Source organism: Mus musculus, chromosome 3, assembly GCF_000001635.26.
Source record: "Mus musculus strain C57BL/6J chromosome 3, GRCm38.p6 C57BL/6J".
Lineage (NCBI taxonomy): Eukaryota > Metazoa > Chordata > Mammalia > Rodentia > Muridae > Mus > Mus musculus.
In genome coordinates, this window is record NC_000069.6 from 73,691,175 (window position 1) to 73,708,688 (window position 17,514).

General features: G+C 36.6%; 1 protein-coding gene across 2 annotated transcripts in view; it reads right to left on the reverse strand.

The window, feature by feature from the left end:
• The window catches only part of Bche (butyrylcholinesterase), a 72,632-nt gene extending 55,370 nt beyond the window's left edge, over window positions 1–17,262 (reverse strand). Inside the window, exons 1-3 of one of the 2 annotated variants that reach the window (XM_011240000.2) lie at window positions 16,961–17,262; window positions 15,365–15,420; window positions 9,398–10,925 (exon numbers count right to left, since the gene is read on the reverse strand). In XM_011240000.2, coding sequence (XP_011238302.1) covers window positions 9,398–10,925; window positions 15,365–15,392 — 1,556 coding nt within the window. In that variant the 5' untranslated portion in view covers window positions 15,393–15,420; window positions 16,961–17,262. The remainder of the gene's footprint in view (window positions 1–9,397; window positions 10,926–15,364; window positions 15,421–16,960) is intronic. The other variant, NM_009738.3, reaches the window with a different exon arrangement.
• Window positions 17,263–17,514: the final 252 nt, after the last annotated feature.

Here is a 17,514-nt window from a genome sequence, read left to right on the forward strand (position 1 = left end):
AATAACATTTGAAATGCAAATAAATAAAATATCAAATAAAAAGATGACGATATGAACACAGGCTTATTTCATATCTATATATAAACCAAAGCTTAGGGACTAGATTGAAATGAAAAAAAAAAAACAAAAACAAAAATTATTATACCCTTAAAAATATTCTTCCATTGGAGAAAATCATGGGTAAATAAAAACGAGCTAGAAGCATTTATATTAAACCAATTAGTAATTGTGATAGACTACACAGCAGTTTTTGATATCCAGATGATGGTATACTGGAACCCTTTAATATATAAATATATTAAATACAAATGACTATTTAAAACACACAGCATGTAAGGACAATGGCATTGTTGTAAATATAAAGGCAGAATAAAGAAAGCAAAGAGGTGAATACATGATTATTTTGTATGTTTCTTGCATTTGTTAATTTATGAAAATGAATGGAAAACATTATGATGAATTAACTGATAAAAGCAAGCATCCATTTGAAAGAATGAAATGCTATGAATTTGGAATGGAGCCAAACTTTAATGTAACCAAGCAGTCATCAAATTATTTTTTGCCCAAAATCAATTACAGAAAAAAATAAAGGCCAATAAAAAACAATATAAAATAAATTCAACACTAAAAATATTTGTTAAATGCAAATAAGCAACAAAGAAATAATATAGATGGATAATTTATGAAAACCTGTAGGTGAAGATAAAATTATATTAATGATTAAATTAACTAAGAAATATATTAGCCACAACTATATGAAAGTATAATTTTAAGGAATATTGTTGCCCTGTGTTTTACATTTGTTTTTTTTTAAATATGTGCATGTGTGTGTGCATGCATGTATTTGTGGCATGTGTATGATAGTTCCCATGGAGAACACAAGGAAGTGTCAGAGGCTCTGTGAATGTATGGAACTGAACTTGGATCCTATGAGTGAGTCCTAAGAGCTCTCAGCTACAGAGCTATCGCACCAACACTCAAGGAAATGCTTTGAAAATAGAAGATAGATGAAAATTAAAATGAAGCAACAAGTGCTATTGAGGATACAAGTTCTAGTGACAAAGCCACCAGTCTTCTCTGCCCTCCTTCATTTCTCAGAGAAAAAAAATATACAAGAAAATATTATTAAGACATCCATACAAACAGTTCTTAATATGCCAGAGTAGGAAACCCCTTATAGAGATGAACATCAAAAGTGAAGTATGATCTGTGAGAAATAGAACTCAGTTTTGTCTGATAAGGAAAGGGACTCTGGAATCTACTCTGTGAGGAAAAACATTTCTTGTTCTTCCAAAGGATCCGCGTTCAGTTCCCAGTGTTCACATGGTAGCTGACAACTGGCTGTAGCTACAGACCCAGGTGTCTGATTCATTCTTTTGTCTCCCAAAATCACCAGGCACACGTGAGGCAAAATACTCCATATAAAATAAATGGAAATGGAAATTTACTTTCAAAAAATTGCTAATAAATACAGCAGAATAGGAAGCTCCAAAAGGAGAGAAGAGACATAAATTCAGATGCAGAAAGAAAGGTATGATCATCTCATTAAATGCTGAAAAAGACTTTCGCAAAATGTAACACCCCTTCAAATTAAAAGTCTTGGAGAGACCAGGAATCCAAGGCACATACATAAACATAATAAAATCAATATACAACAAACCAATAACCAAAAACATTAAATGGCAAGAAACTAGAAGCAACCCTAATAAAATTAGGGAAAACACAAGGCTGTCCACTCTCTCTCTATTTTGTTAATTTATTACTTGAAGGTCTAGTTAGAGCAAATAGATAATAAAAGGAGGTCAAATGAATACAGATTGGAAAGGAAGAGTTCAAGGTATCACTACTTGCGAATGATATGATACTATATATAAGTGACCCCAAAACTTCTACCACAGAACTCTTTCATCTGATAAACAACCTCAGCAAAGTGTCTGGATATAAAACTTGTGTAAACAGATCAGCAGCCTTACTCTATACAAAAAATAAATGGGCTGAGGAAAAAATTAGAAAAATAACATACTTCACAATAGTCACATACAATATAAAATATCTTGGTTTAACTCTAACCAAGCAAGTAAAAAAAAAAAAATCTGTATGAGTAGAATTTCAAGCAACCGAAGAAAGAAATAAAAAAAGACCTCAGAAGATGGATAGATCTTCCATAATCATGGATTGGTAAGATTAGCATAGTTGAAAATGGCCATCATACCAAAAGCAATCTACAAATTCTGTCCAATCCTCATCAAAATTCCAACTCAATGCTTCATGGAGATAGAAAGAACAATTCGCAAATTCATATGGAATAACAAAATGCTCAGGATAGCGAAAACAATTCTCAACAATAATATAATAATCTCAATAAAACAATAAAATAATCTCAACAATAAAATGAGTTCCTCAACTCATGCTTCACTACAGAGCAATAGTAATAAAACCCACATGGTACTGGTACAGAGACAGACAAGTCAATGAATGGAGTAGAATAGAATATCCAGAAATAAACCCACACACCCATGGACACTTGATCATTGACAAAGACGCTAAAACCATAGATAAAAGAGTGCACCTTCAACACATGGTGCTGTTCAAACTGGCAGTCTGCATGTAAAATAATGCAAGTTGACCATTTATATCTTGTTTTTACAATGCTCAAGTCCAAGTAGAAGATTGACCTCCACATAAAACTAGATACATTGAATCTAATAGAAGAGAAAGTGGGAAATAGCCTCAAAGGCATCTACACAGGAGAAATTTTCCTGAGCAGAGCACCCATATCTCAGGCTCTAATATCAGCAAATGACCAAAGTGACCTCATGAAATTGAAAACTTCTCTAAGGCAAGGGTTACTATAAATAGGACAAAAATGTCATTTACCTATTGGGAAAAGATCTTTACTAACCCTACATCCCATAGAAGGCTAATATCCAAAATATACAAAGAACTCAAGAAGTGAGCTGCCAGACAACCAAATGACCTAATTAAAAATGGGATACAGAGACTGCCCCACCTGGGGATCCATCCCATATACAATCACCAAACCCAGACTCTATTGTGGATGTCAACAAGTGCTTACTGACAGGAGCCTGATATAGCTGTCACCAGAGAGGCTCCACCAGTGCCCGAAATACAGAGGTGGATCCTTGCAGCCTACCATTGGACTAAGCACAGAGTACTCAATGAAGGAGCTAGAGAAAGTACCCAAGAAGCTGAAGGGGCTAGCAACCCAATAGGAGGAATAACAATATGAACTAACCAGTACCCCAGAGTTCCCAGGGACTGAATCATCAACCAAAGAATATACAAGGTGGGACTCATGACTCCAAATGCATATTTTGCAGAGGATGTCCTAGTCGGTCATCAAAGGGAGGAGAATGCCATGGCCAGGGGGCAGGTATGGGTGGATTGGTGAGCAGGGGGAGGGGGAGGGAATAGGGGACTTTTGGAGGGAAACCAGGAAAGGGAACAACATTTGAAATGTAATTAACATAAATATCTAATTTTAAAAATGGAATACAGAGCTAAACAGATAATTCTCGAGAGGAGTCTCAGATGTCCAAGAAGCACCTAAAGAAATATTCAGCATCCTTAGTCATCAAGGACATGCAAATCAAAGGGAACCTGAGATTCCATCTTACACCAATCAAAATGGCTAAGCACAAAAACTCAGGTGACAGCAGATGCTGGTGAGGAGGGAGAAAGTGGGACACTCCTCCATTGCTGGTGGGATTGCAAACTGGTACAACCACTTTGGAAATCAATCTGACTGTCTCTCAGAAAATTGGAAACAGTTCTACATGAAGATCCAGCTATACCTCTCCTGGGCATATATCCAGAAATGCTCCAACATGTAATAAGGACACATGCTCCACTATGTTCATGGCAGCCTTATTTGTAATAGCCAGAAGCTGGAAACAACTCTGATGTCCTTCAAACGAAAAACGGCTACAGAAAATGTGGTGCATTTACACAATGGAGTACTTACTCAGCTATTAAAAATGAGGATATTATGAATTTTTCAGGCAAATGGATGGTACTAGAAAATGTCATACTGAGTGAGGTAACCCAGACCCCAAAGACATACATGGTATCTACTCACTGATAAGTAGATATTAGGGAAAAATTTATAATACCCATGATAAAGCTCACAGACCATATGAAGCTTAACAGCAAAGAAGGCTCAAGAGTGACTTCAGTACTACTTAGAATGAGGAACAGAATAATCATGTGAAGCAGAGGGAGGGAGGGACCTTTTTGGGAGTTAGGAGGTAGAGGGGAAATTGGCAGCAGGATTAGGTATGGGAGAGACAGGAGAGAAGTCCAGAGGGTGAGAAGAATGAACAGAAACAAGAAATCAGTGTGGAGTGGGTGATGGGGTGGTTCCCTAGTATCTCCCAGACACCAGAGATGTGAGAGACTCACAGGATTGAATGGGGATGACATTACCAGAAATGCTCAACAGTGGAGAGATGGAATCTCAAGAGACCACCAGCAGTAGATAAACATGGCTCCCAGTTCAGGGATGTGGCCACATATCCATCTCAAAATGTTTGACCCAGAATTGTTACTGTCTAAAAGAAATGTGGGGACAAAAAAATTGAGCAAGGACTTAAGGTAACACCATCCAGAGACTGCCCCAACTTGGGATCCACACAGGCACCAAACCCTGACATTATTGCTGATGCCAATATATGCTTGCAAGGAGGAACTTCACATTGTTGTTCTTTCAGAGGCTTTGCCAGCACCTGACTGAGACAGATGCATCCAACCATTAGACTGCCCGAGTACCACTATGGAAGAGTTAGGGGAAGGACTGAAGGAGCTGAAAGGAATTGTAACACCATATGCAGAACAACAGTATCAACTAGCCAGACCCCAGAGACTAAACCACCAACAAAAGAGCATACATGGGCTGGTTGGTTGTCCCCACTACATATGTAGCAGAGGACTGTCTGGCCTGGCCTCAGTGGGAGTGGATGAGATTGGTCCCTTAGAGGCTTGATGCCCAGGTAAGTGGCAATGCTAATGGGTAAGATGGAAGTGGGTGGGTGGGCAAGCACCCTCTTAGAGATGAAGGGGAAGAGGGATGAGGTGGGGAGGGCTTGTGGAGGAGAGACCAGGAAGGAGAACAACATTTGAAATGTAAATAAATAAAATAATCAATAAAAAAGAAAGGAAGGTAAAATAACAGTAAGAATGTCTAAAAGTCATTAAAAAATATAAAAACGTCTAAAATGTCATATCTACCTTTTAAAAACTCTACAATACACATACACACAGATACACACAAATGCACACATACATGTATTTGTCAAATGAAATGTCTTAATCTCTGCTGACAATACTCGTTCTATGAGTTAAAGCCCATCTAATATAAACAGCAATACCAGACAAGAGAATCTCCCTTTTGAGTTGTTGTTCATATTACAAGCTTATTGGGTAGAGAAAAATGTGTCAGAATTAAGTTTATAAACTGTGCTGAACAGGCATAAGAAATAAATAAAAAAAAAATCCATGCAAACTGAACAGGATATAAGTCTCTGAGGTTGCAAGATGATGAATTATAGACATTAGTCAGAGTTTACTGAACTATGTGTGAAAACTATATAGCTCCTAATATGAAAGGAAGCTCATAAGCACCATAAACATATTTAACTAACATGTAAGAGTAATTTATTAGAACAGCGGTGGGAACATGAAATTCTACTTCCTATATAATTACAGTTTCAAGTTGGACTCCTCCTCTCTTTACTTTAGCCTGAAGCATGAAGTTTAATAGAAAGAAAAGAGTTACAGCCTACTTTTCTTCTTAGTCACAGATTTTTGGATTGTGGGGAAGTAGAGTATCACACGTTTTAACCTGGTGTTTCTAACATTTTGGAATGAATAAACATTGGTTTGGGGAAATGTCCTGAACATTATATTATCTTCCTCATTCTGCAGGTCCCACCCCAGAGTGGACTCCAGTGTCCTCTAAGTCCAATGTGGTGTCATACTAAGCAAATAGTTTATCCTTGAGAAAGTTTGAATTAAAGCTTATCTAACTTAACATGTGGCCAGTTCACCTCGACTGGAGGTCCCTTCAGATTATCATTTGTTTTCAGCTCAACTGGAATCATGTATGACATATGTTTCTTTTGCTAATGTAAATATGGTCTCTGAGAAAAAAATCACCTCACCAATGAAATGTACTGTAGTTATGCTATTTTGCAGGGTGTTTTATTTTCCTATGATTGCTTTTATGAATCTCATTTTATAAATTTCACACTATAATTAATAAGTCAGCCTTCATATATCCCAGGAAATCACACTCACCACAGATGTGTATAATTAAGATCAAACTATTCCATTAAATGCCAAAGACTTGTCTTTGATCTGATACTGTCTATGTGATAAATAAGACATTAAGCATGTTCTATTAACACTGTTCAATGTGGGTAGGTTAAATATAAAATTTCTGATGATTTCAACATGAAAATATGAACTGATTCAAAAATTAGAGAAGCAGATGGAATGAAAGACTATTTCTCTTTAATTACTTAGTTTTTTAGAATTGTAATAAAAATTAAAAACATATGCAAATGACTAATTACGTACATAGCCTTTGGGAGTGAGAACAGAATGCAGCTAAAGAAGTCTAACACGGCTATTAAACAAGTGCTCCTTCCCTGGAGCAAAAACTTAGGCTCATATTGAAAAGCCAGAAAATACAGTACAACTGACATATCTGCAACAGTAAAATTATATTACTCTAACTCATTTAGCTGCTCAGCAAACATTTGTTGTGGCATAACCATTCAAGTATTTTAATGAGTCTCCATAGACATTGACATTTGTGTTTCAAGAAGCTAATTTAATATAACTTAGAGAGATTGTAATAAATGGCTGAACATACACAAGTCAGTGACTTCTTTGTCTGACAGAGATCACAGTCATATAGTACAGTGCACCTCTTCAGCTTTGGCGTTTCTAAACACATGTCCTACTTATAGCTGAATCCTGTTGGCTAATATACATGGTAACAAGATGAAGAATAAGAAGCTCCTTAAAGTTTAACAAGAGAATTCTAATTTAAAGAGAGTATATAAGCAGATGTAATGCTATGAAGAATGATTACTAGTAGCTGATATTGTAAAATGACAGAGCGCCATTGAATTTGAAAAAGTCTAATTTGGGAATAAAAATGAAAATTAGAAGTGGGTAAAACATCCCAGGAGGTAAGTACTTTGCAGCCAAGCTTGGCTACTTCAATTCCATCTCCATGACTCACACAGTGGAAGAAGAGAACTGACTCCTGTAAATTGTTCTGAGACCTCCACAAAAGCACACATGCATATACACATACACATATACAAACAAACACATACACATACATACACACTCACAGTCCAAATAGGCAATAAAGAAAAAAACAGATATTAATGCTATAATTGATATTCTCTTAAACTATTGAAGTATCATTAACTGGACGAACAAATCCATCTCTTTACAATAGATACAGGAATTCATTTCAAGACTATTGTATACTATTTCTAATATTTATTATTCACAGTAATGCATACAGTTAGTTTGGATCTATATACTTAGTATCTAGGGTTTTATTTGTATACATTAATGCACATTTTAGAGTTTATTCCAGGGCTATGGTGGTACATCCAAAAAAAAGCCAGCAGTTTTAAGAATTAGGCACGAGTCTGAGTTGGACAAATTTGGGCTATATATAGAAAGCCCATCTTAAAGATGAAAAAAATCAAAGGAAAGGTGGATTCCTAGAGATTACACATGTTTCTTGGTTTATGATGGAGTAATCTTCTGACAAGTATATTGCAAGCAGGAAATACTGAAAATAGATTTAAAAGAAACAGTGTAGCTTAGCAAGGTAGTATGCCAAGAGCCTTGGCTGTTTGCTTTGCTATGACGTGTGGGCTGGAGCTGTGTTCTCACTGCCAGTGCTGTCCAACATCCTGAGAGACTATCAGTCCTCACATTGCTTAGCCAAAAATATATAGAGATCCAAAGTATGATATCCACTGAACAGTATCAACTCTGAATTATCCTATAGTAGAAAGAGCCTCAGTTGATCCCTCTGATATTCAACTCAAGAGCAACACCACAACACCACAAAAATAATATGAAAGTTAGCCACAAAACTCTTCCAAAAGGAAAATAAAACAATCTAGTAAACAAGAGGGACCTAAAATAATCAAATAGAGCAGCTTGCCTACCAGGTCTGATAAAATCTCTTGGAAAAAACATGCTCTGCCAGTGTCTGACAAATACAGAAGGTGACACCCACAGTCATCCACATTGGACTGGGCACAGGGTCCCCAATGAAGGAGCTAGAGAAAGGACCCAAGGAATTGAAGGGGTTTCCAGCTCCATAGGAAGAACAACAATATGAACTAACCAGTACTCTCAGAACTCCCAGGGACTAAACCATCAACCAAAGAATACAGATAGTGGGACTCATGGCTCCAGCTACATATGCAGCAGAGGATGGCCTAGTCAGTCATCAATGGGAGAAGAGGCCCTTGGTCCTGTGATGGCTCCATGACCCGGTATAGGCGAATGCCAGAGCCAGAAAATGGGAGTGGGTAGGTTGGTGAGCAGGGGAAGAGGGAGGGGATATGGGGAAGGGACTTTTGGAGGGAGACCAGGAAAGAGGATAGTATTTGAAATGTAAATAAAGAAAATATCTAATAAAAAAAACTATTGCAAAAAAAAAAAAAAGAAAAGAAAAGAAAGGAAGGAAGGAAGGAAGGAAGGAAGGAAGGAAGAAAGAAAGAAAGAAAGAAAGAAAGAAAGAAAGAAAGAAAGAAAGAAAGAAAGAAAGAAAGAAAGAAAGAAGAGGAAACCACCCTCAGGTGACAGCAGACGTTAAAAAAAAGGCAAATAGTGAGTGCTGTGAGTTTTAAGAAAAAGGTGGGGTGGGGGTGGAATACCTTATCTTTTTTACTCTTTCATATTCCTAAGTAGGGACATGTTTACTCCTGTATCAGATGCCACTGCCTCCCTGGCTTTAGACAATGAGAAGATATATCTGTTCTCTTTCTTAAACCTGGTCACCATTTAAAACTGCAGGTTGAAAAGCTTTTTCACTTATAACATTCTGATACAAGCATTTGTTTCCAAACCTTAGTTAACATCATTCAAATATTTTGCCACAGTTTGCAATTGAAATCAGAAAGTAGTTTACAGAAAAAATTATCTGGTAATTTTTCTAAAGCACTGAGAAACAAAGAGCTAAAATTCACCACATTGTGAGACAAAAAGGCAGCTCAAATACAAAGAGAAAATACTCGAAATGCATCTATTGCTTTTAATGAAGTCTGCAGTAGAGGTCAAGAAAAGCTAAGCAAAGCAAAGTCAGGGAACAATTATAGAAATCAGCACTTACCCATATTTTGCAAAATTTGCCCAAGTTTTCATTATGGATCGACTAAAGATTTCCTCAGCTCTCGTATAATTAACTCTTCTTCCCAGAGGTAAGCCAAACACAAATTCAATTTCATAGCCATGCATCACTCCCATCCATTCCGGCCAAGGTAGTTTGGAAGATCGATGTTCGAAAAAGTAGAAAAAAGCATTGTTTTCAAGCTCTGCAAATTTCTTGGTAAACTCCAGTGCAGGGCAGATGATGTTGTAATCTCCAATAACATCATCCAAAGCGTCACGGTAGACTTCTGGTGACTGCTCACCTAACCAGTCCACGTAGTAGAAAAGAACTGCTTCCTTGCCCAATCTGCTCACTCCAGGGAAATACATATTTAAACCTTCTTGAAATTCCTTCCTTGTGATAAGGCTATCATTGTCTTTGCTGAAACCCGGAGCACCGTACACTAGGAAAGCTGTCCCTTCATCTTTGTTAACTCCCACTAAGATCTGAGCTTTTTTCACTTTTCCTAGTTGGAGTAGTGTGTGGGGCATATCGGTGAGAAAATCGCCATCCACTGTTGGACCAAAATTTATGGATAAGATGGAATCAGAGGGGAGAACGAACCTTTCATTGCGAAGAATTTCCTGAGGATCTTTACTTCGAAGGCATTTAATCATCTCCATCTCATTTTCCTTTGAGCAACCAGTAAATTTAGCTAAGGTCAAGGTTCTGTTTCTGGCTTCCTCAGGATGCTTTACTGCCCAGGGGGCATTAGAGGAGCCACTTTCAAGAATGGCTCTGGTAAACAAAGGATAACTTTGGGGGCAGAGCAAATGTAAGCTAACTGAAGCTGCCCCTGCACTTTCTCCAAAAATCGTTATACTTTTAGGATTCCCTCCAAAAGCAGCTATATTTCTTTGGACCCATTGAAGTGCCAACTGTTGATCAAATAAACCCATGTTTCCTGGAGCATCGGGATTTCCGGGAAAAGCTAGGAATCCTAGAGCACCTACCCTATAGTTCATCGAAACTACAATAACTCTTTCAACACGAGCTAGAAACTTCCCATCGTAAACAGGTAGAGAAGAGGTCCCAGTTTGAAAGCCACCACCATAGATCCATACCATGACAGTGGCATTTTTAGGCTTCGGTACTGGAATCCAAACATTCAGATACAAGCAGTCTTCACTGAGGTTTGTGTTTGGATTCCACATTTCTGACCCCTGGAAGCCTGGGAAGGCTTGGTCTATGTTCTGATAACAAGAATTTGCATATTGAGTGGCATTATGGATGTCAGGCCATTTGTTTAAGGGTTGCGGCTTTTTGAATCTTAGGCTACCCAGAGGAGGTTGTGCATAGGGGATACCGAGAAAGGCAGTCACCGTGCCACCAAGAACTGGCATGCTCAGCCCTCGGACCCTTCCGGTCTTGGTTGTAATTATGAAGTCTTCTTCAGTGTGTGACTTCCCAAAAGGCATGCAGAGCAGAAGAATCCATAGGAGGAAGTGGGTCTGTGTTACCTTGGTATGCTGAGTCTGCATGTTGATTTCTAAGCAAAGAATAAGCAGAACAGCTTTAAACAGCGTTGTACATGCTGTTAATTATCGTGTTCAATGATGATAATCACTAAAATATAGTAGTTCCTATTCACCCTAAATTTAAGAAAAATAATAAATATGTAACCAAGTCTAGGTTGTGTGTAAAAACTAAGAACGTAAACAGAGATACTTCCACTTGGAAGAGAAACACATCAGAAGAAAAACCTAAGTGATGTTGTCTTTGAAATACCATGTTTAAGGATATGTAAGAAGTTTCAGAACTGTAAAAGGATATTTTTGTCCCAAGTACATATGATATCATGTACTATACATAGCCACATCAAGTATGGAATTAGCTAGGTGTAGACATGTTTGAAGTGATTCTAACATGACTGCAGGAGAAAATACAAGTACATGTGTTTTCTGAAATATCATGGCTAGATGACAGATCACAGAACTCTAAAGTCATTTAAGAACTTTGAAGAATCTGGAGGTATTGATCATTTGCCATCCTCCTCTTTTCCATGGTTCTTTTCTCCTTTACAAAAAGTATGTATGTGTGTGTGTGTGTGTGTGTGTGTGTGTGTGTGTGTGTTTGTGTGTGTACACTTTTCTTCTATACATTCTTAGTTTATTCTTAAAAGGGAATCAAAGCAACATAGTCATAGAAGGCTAAATTTTAAAAAACTAAGTAATGGCTATTTATTTATAAGTACTAATACTATCAAGCCTGCTTTCACTATGAATGGATATTATTAAAACATGGGTGATTGAGATGTGCTACTGAAGGGTTTCAGGGAAGTACTCTGAACTTTATTAGGTAAAGATTATTTTTATCTGCTTGAGTCACAATCTCCTTAGTGGGAGATGATGAAAATATTGACTTAGGGGGAATTTTTACATTACTAACTACAATTAATATGTAAACTGATTAAAGCAGGTGTAATTAGTTAAATATGTTAGCAGAGTCATGGGTACTCATGTATTTGCAGTGTACAAAATCATTGAAATCAGAGGACCAATGCTGAGAAAGTACTGGGATAAGTTGAAGGAGTGAAAGCAATCTTTGTAACCTACAAAATGGCCTACATTTGATATCGTGCTGTAGACAATATTTAATATGTAGAGACTCTTTTGAGTGATCACGGGTTTATCAAAATTCTTAACAAAGACATGAGATTTTTGGAAATAAGTTTCAAACTCTATGTGCATGATAAGGAATATAAAAATGTAATGCAAATATCATTTAAACGAATCAACACTTTGTATGATGTTGCAAGGAATATAATTGCAATATTCCTTAACAAGCACTGGCTTGCATCCATATAATGTCCGTCATTGACAAATGAACAGTCCTTTCGTTACTTGTTCTAGTGCTCTAATTTTAAATCCAACCTGCCCGATCAGGAAAATAATCCTACCAGCAGTGACCATTTGCTTTGGCTTTCTGCATGTATAATCCTGCTTGAGCTATGTTCACTGATCATAAGGAATATTGTTTGAATTTTTGTAACTGTGGGCTGAGACACACACCACTGCATGAGACACAAAATTGTATCCCCTTTTTACCCTTTACTCACCAAGACATCTTCACACCCGTTATACCAAGATGCTAATCTTAAATTAGAATCATTTACCCCTGCTCACAGGATATCTAGTGATGAATACTTAACAAATATGTAAATAAACCATAACGTACCTTTACTTTTGAACCCCATAGTTATTGACAGCTCTGCGTAATTTTATCGATATCTATGTCTATCCAAAATAGACTTGTTTTATGCAAATAAAATAATAAGTTGATTGCTCTGGTAATACATTTAGGTTTTAAAATTAAATCAAAGGTTTTTTTTTTAAATGTTCTTTGTTTTGATAAAATTGGGTATTTGCTAAAATCAATGAAATTTATCATTAGATCATGCTATTATGTTTTAATAATTTAAGTATTATACTCACAATGAATATAATTTGGATGCATTTATTTTTAAGTATTACACTCACAGTGAGGGTAATTTGTAATGATAACAAAACTAAATGAAATAATAATATCAAGGTTCTGTGTTCTGATCCCCAGCACCAGAGTAAAAGAAGCCAGGTATGGTGATGCCTCTCTGTGACACTGGTCCAACACATGGGACAGAGACAGGAGGAGATCCTAGGGCCTTAGTCACTAGGCTGTCATGCAGAATCTGTGAGCAGTGGGTCTCTGGGCGAACCTTTTGGAAAGAAAAGTGGAAAGTCCTCAAAGAAAGACAGTTTATATCAACTTCTGACCTCCACATACCATGTGGGCATACCTGAGCACACATGTGAACATACAAACACACACACACATGAACATGTGCACAACTGCACAAACACACAAACATTTCTTCAACAGTTTCTTGTAAAGTAAGCATAATTACCTCCATCCTGTATTTGCTGGGAATGCATTTAACAACGATGGTAATTTCATAATATTCAATAGCAGCTACCATCACATCTAAAGAGTCAGTGTTTCTACATGGCCTATATTTGTACAATGTTTTCTTCTGTGATTTAGTACCTATTTTGGGATTTCCAGAGCACTGTTTACATGAATAAGAATCAAGTTCTCAATAATGACACCTATGAGTTTTTCTTGTGCGTAAGGTACAACGTAACACTAGAAACCACCATAGTGAGCACTCATTTATTTAAAGATGTTAATGCAGTTCCTCCCTGCATCCTACCTGCTGAGAAGATTTATTCTTCGTATTGATGAATCTGCAGTGTTAATGAAAAGATCCCTATGTTCCCACCTTCGATACAGTATAAATTGGTTATATATAAATTACCATTATTCTATTCTTTACTTAACATGACATTTGCCCATTCTGTTCCTCTCTGTCAAAGACATATTTTTGTTTGTTTGTTTGTTTGTTTTTTGTTTTTCGAGACAGGGTTTCTCTGTATAGCCCTGGCTGTCCTGGAACTCACTCTGTAGACCAGGCTGGCCTCGAACTCAGAAATCCGCCTGCCTCTGCCTCCCAAGTGCTAGGTTTAAAGGCATGCGCCAACCACGCCTGGCTCAAAGACATATTTTAACATGTTTTTATCACATAGTTAAACAATCAAAACAGAAATAAAGAGATTTCAAAATGAAAGTTTTCAATTATAATATAAAATATAAAAAACTTCCTTGCCTCTCATACATTCTGGTGTAACTGGTAACTGCTAAAAAGTAAAATATTAAATGCCTCTAGCTTATCATTAAAAAAATGAGGAAAATTTTCATATGAAATGCAGCAATCTTAAAGTAGATAAGCTCACACCTTGAAGTAGTAGTTAGTATTTTGAAGGGATTGGGAGCTTTTATCCCTAAGTCAACAGAAAATAAGTTCTAGAATTAAAAACCAAACATTAACCACAAAAAGGGAATTAGGATAACAAATTCAAGTTTAACAAATGTTGATTGATATCAAATTTTACAGCTAATATATTATAAATTCTAATCTTTTAAAAAATTTAACTTTTAAAATAAAAAGGCACATTATCCCCTCTTTTACTTTTAACTCAAATTCACAATCTAAATTCTCCAGCCAATTTTATGAGGAAATATACAAAGTAATATACATTCTTTAAGATATGGGTGTGTTAAAATGCTGATATAAAAAAGCTATCATCATTTATTTGTAAAAAAAATTGTCACATATTTAAAATAATAAACCATCCTAGAAATAATTAAAAAAAAAGGAAAATGTCAAAAACAAAAAATACTCATAATTTCAGTTTTTTGGTATCGTACATTCTTGTTTTTAAACTATGACTAATATCTGTGGATCTTATTTGGAAACGGAGGTTTGTAAAACATGTTGGTAAAGTGCTATCTAGTTAGCACTGGGCTGGTCTAGAAGCAACATTGGAATGCCATTTGACTAAAACAGCAGTTTCTTTACCCAATCAATTACTGTTCTGTTTCAGGCTAAGTAAACACATTTGAAGCAATATGTTAATGAAAGGACTATATTCTGATGTTCCACAGATTGAATGTCTGCTAAGACATCCAAGCAAATCAGGGTAATAGATGAGTTGTTAGGACCTGTAGTCTATTCTTGACTAAAATCACAGTGGATACAAGATCATATTAGTAACCTGAATATTAAATTACTAGATTTTTTTGGGTTTCTTTTGGAAGGTAAATTCTGTCTGTTATTGTTGTATTTCTATGACTGTAGTTGCCTCAGAGAAAGGAAGAAATTCTAAAGATACACTTGGTTGTCTCAGTCTGACAATCATACTATCAAAACAATGGGTCTCAAAGAGATGGGGATTTCCCCAGAAAACGAATGACACAAAATGAAAACATAAACCAGAAGGGAACTTATGTCCTTGAAGGAGATTCTATACAGCTCTAACAACGTGTAAGAACACCTTACAGGATGAGATGGAAGTCTAGACGATGAAGGGTCAAGGCTTGCTGGGAACATACCTTGAACAGGCTGCTTGGATGGGCACATTCTTGAACTTTATCCTTTCTTCAGGACTCTGAAGATGGACAATGGAGGCAAAGCTTTGTATCTTTTCCCAGTGTATCCATTGAGTACAACCCGTTTTCTGCTCTCCACTATTAGTTTAGCTCTTTAAATAGATTTAATGAGGACTTGTGTGACCAAACCTGGCTTAGGGCAAAGGTGGTGACCTCCAGATTTGATAAGACAGTCAGTCAGTTTCACTAAGAATAATCAGATGTTGGAAAACCATCAAAGCAAATCAAAGATGAAATTTAAAGTGCATTAGCACTTGTGACCAAGAAATCAAATCAAAGACTAAATTTATAGAGGAGAATAAATTCATATATCCTCTAAAATTTTTCTTGGTTTACTTTTTAATAAAAATATGATATGGAAACAGCTTCAGATTTCTTCTTATAATTCAAGATGTAGAATATTGTACATCAACAAAAATAACACTCAAAAGGAACAAAGCATGTCTTTGTAAATGTGGCTAGGCGTTTATTTGCCATCTGAAGGTAATGGTATTTTGTCGATAAAAACCCCAGACTTACAATTCAATTCATTCAGTTATCTTTAAAAGCCTCCTGTCTTCAAACAATATGACTTTTGTGAAAGTGAATTATAGTCATGTTTGTTATAAATATTCTATATTTTATATTAATGAAGCATTGTACCTGCTCATTGGAACACATTCATTCAGATGCAGAATACCTGCTTAGGGAAATATATATATATATATCACATAGAAACCTAATAAAATGATTTTGTGTGTCTTTCAATTTTTTTTTCTGTTCCTATAAATCTTATAGTCAATGACTAAACTGAGGCTGATGTTATAAAATAATGGTAGATTTCCAGGATTCTAGGATGAGACAAAACTTCCCATTTTTATACTATTCCTATAAAAATAACGGTAGCATAAGATAATTTTGTCCGGTTTAAACACTCAAAGTTGGCCAATCATGGATAAGGAAGTATTTGTAAATTAAATTAGAGAATATATTTTCTTGGACATAGAAGGAGTTTTCGATTTCTGCATGCCAGTGGATGTTGTGAAAGTTTCAGGGGACAAAGTGTTGCTTGGTAAAAGTGCCCTGTTAAGTAATAAGAGAAAATTAATCTACGTGATTGCAAAATAGAAGATATTGAAAACTATCATGTGTGCTCAAATAAGTACTTCTGTTAAGAGGTTGACTAACCTCTGCATTAAAGGGTAACCTAGCCTAAAATAAGTCTCCATAGAAAGGGAATACATACATTCATACATACATACATACATGCATACAAATGTAAGAGACTCCACAGGTGCTATGCCTATTCGGTCAATGTATAACAAATTCACTCGGTCCTCAAGAGAAAAAGGGATTAACTTTGTGTCTTCCGGAATAAGAGAAAGCCCCGAGGTAGTGGCTTCTCGCCTGGCTCTTCTGTCCTGTTCCCTTGTCAGGGACTAGTCCCAAGGGAGCACCACAAACACGTGAGAAAAAAAAAAAAAATCTCCTTCCCTTCTTGCCTCAGTCGATCTTCACTGGAACTTCAGCACAAGATCTGTAAAAATCAGAGCAACTCACCGGAATTACTGCAGCAAAGGATGAGGAAGTTTGCAAAGTGGCAATCTTGCAATGCTTTGGGGACGCGCGGGATGCAGCTGCCGCCCTGCCTGTGAATTGCAGGACTCTGACATTTCAGTCAACTCTTCCAGACAAAGCTCGCGAGAGCTGGCAGCAGCAACTTGATCTGGCTCTGGCCAGGCTTCCCAGGCTGACATCTGCTCGCACAAAAGCAGCGGTGACTTCTTCAGAGAGGGTTGTGGGTCTTCCTCCACCATTGCAGGCAGGCTTCAGGAGAGAAGGAGGGGCGGGGCGGGGAGGGTCAGTAATAGAAAATGAGCGAGTTAGTTTGCACTATCCCGGACTTTAACATTTGGTGTTTTGTTTTGGTTAGTTTGTTTTGTTTTGTTTTCGTTCTCTATCGTGGACTTTTTTTTTTTTTTCTTTAAAAAGTTTTACGGTACTAAACATTGTGTATAGTAAGTATTCTAACGAAATGGTATTGGAACCAAGTGTACCTGCAATTTTGTGAAAATAGTACAACCATAAAACGTCGTAAAAAAAACATTGTTAGG